Consider the following 8,753-nt stretch of genomic DNA (forward strand, 5'->3'; position numbering starts at 1 on the left):
CCATACCGTGTGAAAGGATCAATATGGTTGACTATAGGGTGTGTGTGTAGGGATGAAAACAGCACGGAAACGGGTGGAACTGGGTGCTACCATATTTGTTTTCATTTTTTTTGCAGAAGCGGAAACGAATACAGAAACCCCGGAAACAAATACAGAAATAGATACTATCGGAAACAAACACGGAGCGAATACAGAGCAGACATGGAAACAAAACTGTGTGTTGACCAGAACATAAAACCCCCTAGAATCATAGAGAAGTACAGACAAAAAAACAAACAAATAGATGGAATTGTTAACATGGCTACAAAATAATATGGTTGTGTTGGTAACATAGGGTAGTATTGTAGTAGTACATGACAATTCCGTATATGGTCTAGTTGAGTATGTGTGTCGTAGTAAAAGTTGGTACTCAAATGATACATTCTGCTCATTCTACTCATTGTGTCATTGTGTGTTGTTTGGTAGTTGGGCTACAAAGCAGTCATGGGCCTATAGTAGAAACGGAAATTCCATATTAACGGAAACGAATAGTTCTGTTTCCATGTGTGTTCCACCGGAAAACACCGTTCCGTTTTTGTTTCCGTTTTCGCATGAAAAATTCCATTTCCGTTTTGCAAATTTCCGTTTCCATTTTCATATTTCCTCTCTGTTTCCATTTTTCCTCCGGAAAAGCGGAAACTTTCCACTCCATTTTCATCCCTAGGAGTGTGTGTGTGTGTGTGTGAATTGGATACACAAATTTTAAGCTTAAGTACCACTTTTATGGATTTGCGGATAAAGTAGGTTCTCTAGATATGCAACAAGATGAACACAACCTATGTGGAAAGCATGCTCAAAGTAATGTAAGCCAAGCAACAATATAATTAGCAAGCCCACAAGCATACAATGCAAAGTAAAGCATGAGAAAGAAATAACCACAATTGAGTCGAGTACGCGGATTATATCCCAAAGTTCATACTTCCTTAGGGAAGTGTTAATCTCCGTTGGAGCGGTGCCGGTGCCAAGAATCGGAACAACACCAAGTGGCTCACCGTGTTCTCCCCGAGTCACCCCCAACAAATGAGCCTTGAATCACTCAAGGTTGATATTGAAGGCGACCACCACACCTTTACATACGTCTGCAGAGCACACCACAAGCAAGAAGCTTCCAGAGGAATCCTAACCTCCTAGGATCCCAAAGCTCCAGAGTAACAAGTTGTTGGTGAAGAAATCATGCGGGGAAACCGAATCGGTTTGGTCAAGTTGTTGGTCGGTCATTGCTCCCTCAATCGACAAAGTATTAAAGAGTTTGCGTGGAGGGATTGACAAATATGAGCAAAATGTTAGGTTTGAGAATGGTGTTGGCTCACAAGAAAAAAGGATTAGAGTTGGAGGTGGAAGAATGAGTTCTTTTATACCGTTCCTCACTATGTGACAGTTTCCAACCGATAGACCCCATGAGTAGAAGCCGATTTGGCCTTGTGTGTGGCAGGGGGGAGGGCTAAGACCCCATGGGAACAAGGTGTCCAGAGAGTTATGAGCTACCCCGTGCACATGAGAGTTAAGAACCCCATGCACACGGGGTTCCAAAGAGTTGGCCACTAGAACGTGCGCACGAGGGGCCCCATGAACACCATGTATTAGATGCGAAAACCTGCCCCCTCCTAGGGGGGAGGCCAAATAATAAGAAGAATGCGGGCCCCCTCTCTCCCTCTCTTCTGGTCATGCTAGAGCATCACCAGGGGAACCATCAAACCGCCATCATTTCTATCAACTTCACCAACTTCACCGACATATCCGTCGCCTTCCTCCCTCTCTATACAGCGGTCCACTCTTCCACAAACCTCCATAGTCCCCTATTTGAACATGGTGTTTGATGACATAATTTTTGTCTAATGATTTGTCGCATTCATATTATGTCTAAGTAGATTTATTTTGTCACGTCTCCTGTGGGTTGTTAGTGATCTATTATGATTTATTTGAGTTCTATTTTATGATATGTTGTCATCCTTTGGTGCCCGATGTATGAGCACGCACATATATTGGACCATACTTTAGGGTTAGTAGTATGTCAAGATGAATATGCAGGGGGGTCACAGTGATAGATATTACCGTGCCCAAGTATAGGAGTTGATGCATATGGGATGAAGAGGACCATATATTTTAATGCTATGGTTGGGTTTATCTTCAGTATTTGCGGATGCTTGCTAATGATTCCAATCATAAGGACATGTTAGTCAATGGATTTTGCTTGCATGTTAGCATAGGCCTCTCCCATATATGAACTACAATGAATGATTATCGGTTTGTATCGTAGCCAATTGCTTAGGGATAATTTTGAAACATCTACCACCACCGCTACTCCACACTCGTCACCCTTTAATTTATTGTGCCTTTACATGCAGCAGCTAAACTTTATTTACAAATATTTTATAATCTTGCAAACTATACCTTTTATACCTTAAAGTATCTTTATTTATTGCATATAGGTAAAGCAAATGTTTGGTGTATGTACGGTTGTATTATGGACATATAGAACCTAAGAGAATACAAATCCCTTTAGCTCCTTTTGGGTTTGACACTCCATACCTATGACCTCCACTTTGGAAAGTACTACAATACCTAGACCGAAGTCAATCCGTCGGTCCACTCCACTCCCTTATCCGTTCACTCCACTCCCAATCCCCTCCGACCTGAATCGATGGCCAGCGACGACAACAGTGTTGGCTCCGGTGGTGAATCCGGCGACTCCGACGATTGGTCGAGCCTTCTGTGTGACACAGAGCCCAATGATGTGGAGGAAGTCGCCCTCCGCATGGCGTTGAGGCGCTTGCAGCTCAACCAAGGCGGCAGTGGCAGCTCCTGTTTCACAGTGCCAGTCGCCCGTCAACGCGGCGTCGGCGATGTCGCCGACCCATCACGCCTGTCGCGGAGCTCCGGCCTCTTCGCACCCGCTCTCGTGCAAGTATGCCGCCCACCTCCAGCAATGCGGGTTGAATCTTGTCCGGAAGTGGTACCCGGGCACCGCTGCGTCCTCGTGCCCACGCCGGGGCAGCATATGAGGACCCGAATCGATGGCACGGGCAGCCCGCCGGGAGCGTCAGCGGGCAAGGAAGAGGGAGGCGGCGGGAGAGACGTTGGCCGCGCGTTGGGCACGCGAGAGCACGCCGATGGATCCCGAGGCCATGCTCCTCGTGTCGGTCCTCCGCCGCTCTCTCATGACGGCGGAGACGGATGCGCGCCGTCTCCGTCGCAAGAATGCCAAGCCGCTTTGGCTCACCATCAAGCTATCGAAGCTCGAAGCAAACAAGGAGGCGGTGGCCAAAAGATGGTCCGCCATGCGAAGGAGCAAGGCCGCCTGCTCCGAAGGCTGATGGGCCAAACGTGCTCCAACGACTCCTTCTTGACAGGCGGCTCCACCTCGAGCTCCGACAAGGACACACCGCCAAATGTTGTCGCGTACATGGAGGTGGGGCACAGCGACGCCGGCGACCGCAAGGGGAAGGGCCCGGCGAGGAAATGTTGATTTCCTTCGCCCTTCCCCGTTTTAGCTATGTTTTGTAGTATGAATTTTCGCTGTCTGCCATTTGTCCGGCGACGAGCTAAGCTATGATCCGGTTTACTTTATGTAGTGTTGCAGGGTTGCATGGATTTGAAACTTCAGATATAAGGGACGCGGGTGTGGGAGCAAAAATATCAGATGTGTCCGATCAATGCCCGCGAACACGCTCGGGATGTCCGCGAGCGTTTGAGGAGCAGATTTGTTGTGGGTGATTGTAGATGCTCTTACAACTAGGAGGCGCACACGAGAAGCTCAATGGCACATGGAGGAGTCAATGACGCATTGGCATTGGTTTTAGCCCCACTTGTCACGGTCGCACCGAAACCTGACCGTTTCTGGCAGTAACCAGCGGCAAAAACAACCGCACTAGCCCGCAAAAAAAGTAAAAAAAATATACCGTACTCGGCCGAAGAGAGGCACGTACGTGTACGTAACGTTGATACCCATCCCGTGGATCTGTCTGCCTGCTGCCTCGCAGAATTTGAGCTTCTTCCCAGCAGCTTCGCCCTCGCTCGCGAGCGTCCAACCCACGACTTTGACCGCGCGAGCGCGACTGTTTCTATTCAACCCAGTTCGCTGCTTGCGTGCAAACCAAACGACCCACCAACTCCTTCCTTCCTCTAAAAAAAGGAAAAGAAAATAAAACTCCTTCCTTCCTTCGTCCTCATGCCCCGCCCCAGCGCTGCCTTGCATATATAGCAGCTCGGCTTCCTCGCTTTGCCTCCCTGCTATACTTCTCTCTACCAGCTTACTCATCGCTCCAGATCAATCATTGGCTGGCTCCATTAACTAGTTACACTACTTGCTGAGGGATGGATGATGTGTGGTGCAGCCTCGACATGGCCGCCGACATCGCCGGCCTCCACAGCGCCCTCGCCGACCCATTCTGGCCCGCCGACCTTGACCTCATGGTTTCGACCCACGAGGTGAGCAATGTTAATTCTTGACCCTGCTTCTGTGCAAATCGAAGCGTCTGTAAATTAACACTGGTGGTTTTGGTGTACGTGTAGGTGGAGGGTATAGCGGACATGGACGCGAGCGGCTTCTTCGTAGGAGGAGGGGATGACCGCTTCATGCTGCCGTCGTCGACGACGTCGTCACTCTCGTCGAAGCGATCACTCTCCCTCGACAGCGGCGGCTCCTCAGGCTCAGGGTCTTTCTCGCTCGACCTCGCGGACGCCTCGCGGTACCAGGCGCCGGCGCTGCCCGTGCCGCACAACCCCTTGGCGGGCGCCGTCGACCACGACGACGAGGCGATCATGCGGGCTATGATGGCGGTCATGTCTTCGTCCTCTGCCTCCCCGTCCTCCTCGGCATCGTCCCATCCGCAGCCCTTCTGCCGGGACCGGGACAGCAACATGCAACAACAGTCAGCAGCCATGGCGCGGCAGCTGCGTGGAGGACGAAGTGGCCACGTGATGGTGAAGAGCAGCCTCTCCATGTCGCCGGAGAGAAGCAGCAGCGGCGGCCCGGGACAGCAGCAGGAGGATCCGACGAGGGCCGCGAGCGGCCACACCGGCCAGCTCTACCACATGATGTCAGAGAGGAAGCGACGGGAGAAGCTCAACGACAGCTTCCACACGCTGAGGTCGCTCCTTCCCCCCTGCTCAAAGGTATAAACATCACCATCATATCACATCCACTCATTCACAAATCTAAGCAAGCATCCAACACCACCGGCTACAACATTAATTACTTCCTTTCGCTACTACAAGTATTACGTTCGGAAATTTAAACTAAAAACACGTCAGTTATTTCCAAACGGAGGGAGTACTAAAGGTATACTACCGGTTAGTTAAGGCCGTCCACCCAGTCTCCAGTGTACAAATATGCTCGTCTATTTTATTTTCAGGGATAGATCCACTCTGTTTGCTGAAATTTTCAAAGAAGACTTGCTCCGGAAAGTAAGTCTCGGTACTTCCGTTCCGACCTGTCAAGATCATTGTTTGCTTCTTTTAATCACTAGACAATGACATTGACAAAGGAAGGTGATCAGAAGGACCACTAGGTTATAGATAAGAAAAGAAGGACCACTCGTACATCTAGCTATATGCGTAGTCAAGCTGGAAAGGAACAAACATGGAAGCTTCAAAAGAAACTAGACTTTCTGAATAGATGCTACTTTAACTTCCCTCCTTATTTTTTTCCATAGTAGAAATATGATTTGAACGCACTTGTGTGGGAACAGTAGCATGCAAAAGGCTTATTGGTCCTGTAGTATTTTGTGTCTAACCATGACCATAAATTTAACTAACTAAATCTAAGTTTTATGTATTAAAAATATTTATAACTTCTTTCGAATACGAATCCAATGATGTAAATTTTGTGGTGTACAATTTATATTTTGATAGTTAAATCTATGATCAAAGCTTAACCAAAAATATACCGAGGAGGACAAATGAAATGATGCAATGATAAAGATCACTAGGATGCTTTAAATATAAGAAAAAGATATGTTATCTTTAACTTTTAGGACTTCAACAATGATTGTATATTTCACTACAGTGAAGCCATGCCAATCTGTAAAGGAGGACTTCATCGGAAATCTAGCGTACTGTCGGGTAAAGAGTTCTTGTCTGTTTAGAAGCTATAAGGACGTTGGCAGTTTAGAATAGGAAAGCCACCGGAAGAAGGGGGCATGCTTTTTTCAGTGGCCCACAGATAGAATAACTGACAACCGTCTTAGGTGCCAAAGATATAGCACGAGAATAGCGGCAAAAGACAAATATATACTCCAAACAAAAAAGCACATCATTTCACTACTTTGTACGACTAATTGGAGTGGTTGCTAGGAAAGAGCAACCAGTTGTCGCCATTAGGCAGGCAAAACCGTCCTTGTCAACCGAGTAAATTAGTATTAAGCAAAAAACCATCTTTCAGCAAAATCATGTACATAACCTAGATTCAGAGGCCCACTTGCCATCAAGATCTTTAATCATGAGGGAGCTTTAATTTTCAGTTTACCCCTAGTAGTATTAACTCACTGACCAAACCTCATGCATGGTATCACTCAGAAGGACAAGACAACGGTGCTGACTAAGGCGGCGTGGTACCTAAAGACGCTGGAGGCGCAGGTCTCTGAGCTGGAGGAGAAGAACAACAAGCTGGAAAAGCACATCCCGACCTACGACCGTGAGGAGGACGTGCCGCACCAGCAGAGGCGGCAGAGGGCTAAGGTCCAGATCACCAAGGCGGCGTCGGACGAGGTGGTGAACCTGACGGTGATGGTGATGGTGGAGTGTGACGTGGTGGAGCTGGTGCTACGCATCCTGGAGTGCCTCCGGTGGATGGAGCAGGTCAGCGTCATGTCCGTCGACGCTGACACCTACTCCCCGCAGGTGTTGCTCAAGGCCATAGCCAGCATCAAGCTCCGGATCGTGGTACGTCGGCGTGGATTTCATTTGTTCCTTGTTTCCTCTTTAATTCATTCATGATGACTGCGTTTCTTGTCTCGGACAAAAACAACTTCATCTTACTGGTGGTATGTACGTATATGCAGGACCACGACTGGAACGAGGCCTTGTTCCACGAGGCCATGGCCAAGGCTGTTAACGACGCAACCGTGTTTCGTCCTCCTCTCGTGCTCACCGCGTAGTATGCAGGAAGAGGAAGGATATATGTGTCCTAATCCTGAGGAGCAATTCATAGCCATACGGTCATATAGCCGTCCAAAGGTTAGGTTAGATGGTTGGATGTAACGTAGAAGCGGTAATCTGTTTGCAATAGTCGGATGGGTGCCCCTGATGAGTCACTCTGCACCAACAAGATCAAAGACGAGAAAGAAGTCTTCAGTGCGAGAAGCTAGAAATGTTTGTATCGGATGCCTGGAAGATCGGAACCAAACTACCGACGAGGGACTATAGCTATAAAGGGCAGTACCAACCTCCGCCAAGGGGTAGAAGATATGTCTGAGCTCATTCCCATACCTTAGATTGGTAGATAGGAAAACGACATTGTAAATCTCAATGCTCATCAATAAGGATAGGTAGGCATAATGCAGACAAGTTACCCGTTCGGTGGCGTGAACCTGGATAAAATCATTGTATCACCTTCAGCACTGATGAAATCCCTTCGGGCAACACCTCTCTCTCCACCTTCTTTCACGATAAACATCAGACCGTAGGATAGATGAACCACCATTCGTCGACATTTAGCGCCCACCGTGGGGCCCGAACGGATCGCCCTCACTAAGAATCCTTCTCATGGAGTGCAAACTTGCCAACGAAAGGAAAAGGTTGGGAGCTCACCGCCACCTTAATCCCGAGGGGGCCTTTGTCAACCTAACTCCGGGACGGAAACCATCTAGCATCGGCTTGGGTCCTCCCGGACCATCTCGACGTTGCATGGAGATGACTCCTCAGCTGGGAATATAGACTTGCGGTGCACCCACCTATGTCAACTTGACCAATGGAGGGGGATCTCCTGTTGTTGTGGTACCCCGTTAGCTCGACCTAGGCGACTGCCGCGGGGACCGAAACGCTGACAAGGGATAAGGTTGCACATCAGATACCCCTCATGGAAAAAATTACTCTTCTGACCTTTTTAGCAAACTTGATCACAAACTGACCCCTGTTTTGAAAAGAATTACGTATCTTATTTTTTCCGTCAAGCCAACATTCTTGGTGTTTGGTTTGCGCGGGAGACGCTGCGGTCAGTGGCGTTACTTTCATAGACCATGCCCAGCTGGCCATTTGACGTGCCAAACTCAAAAACGCCGAGGTGCGCGTATGCTTTCCGAACCCAAACGCCAGAAACCATGGCGTTTTCATACAAGCACAAGAGCAGCGGTACTTGCCGTTGAAATGGATTCACTAGCACATCGTACCCACGCATGCATGAAATGTATCCAACATACACGGACATGCATACTAAAATTTAATGTTGATGGGTAATAGATGGTGTGAGCCAACCACATTTTTTCGAAAAGGAGGATTACTCCGATCTCTACATCAAAATGATGCATGCAGTCATTTTTATTAATTATCCAACAGAGCCTAATAAACTGAATATAAATATTAACACAAAGTCACCTTCTAAGCGAACAAAATCGCTAGACCTACAAATATAAAGATTTATCCTGTACGCATCAAGAGACACAGTCTAATCCAGTGGCCTCAAGAAGCCGCCTGCATGGCAAGTTGGAGTACCAGCCGGTCTAGGCGTCCCATAATGCGCACCGCATGCGCACGCTTTACAATCTGCCGCCGTCATC

General features: G+C 48.2%; 1 protein-coding gene across 1 annotated transcript; it reads left to right on the top strand.

The window, feature by feature from the left end:
• The first annotated feature begins 4,106 nt into the window (after positions 1 to 4,106).
• Positions 4,107 to 7,620, top strand: LOC109735604 (uncharacterized). The gene is made up of 4 exons (XM_020294823.4): positions 4,107 to 4,467; positions 4,552 to 5,154; positions 6,556 to 6,921; positions 7,041 to 7,620. The coding sequence occupies exons 1-4, from the start codon at positions 4,354 to 4,356 to the stop codon at positions 7,134 to 7,136; spliced, it is 1,179 nt and encodes a 392-aa protein (XP_020150412.1). The 5' UTR covers positions 4,107 to 4,353; the 3' UTR covers positions 7,137 to 7,620.
• The last annotated feature ends 1,133 nt before the right edge of the window (positions 7,621 to 8,753 follow it).

The sequence above is a fragment of the Aegilops tauschii genome, chromosome 3 (assembly GCF_002575655.3).
Source record: "Aegilops tauschii subsp. strangulata cultivar AL8/78 chromosome 3, Aet v6.0, whole genome shotgun sequence".
NCBI lineage: Eukaryota > Viridiplantae > Streptophyta > Magnoliopsida > Poales > Poaceae > Aegilops > Aegilops tauschii.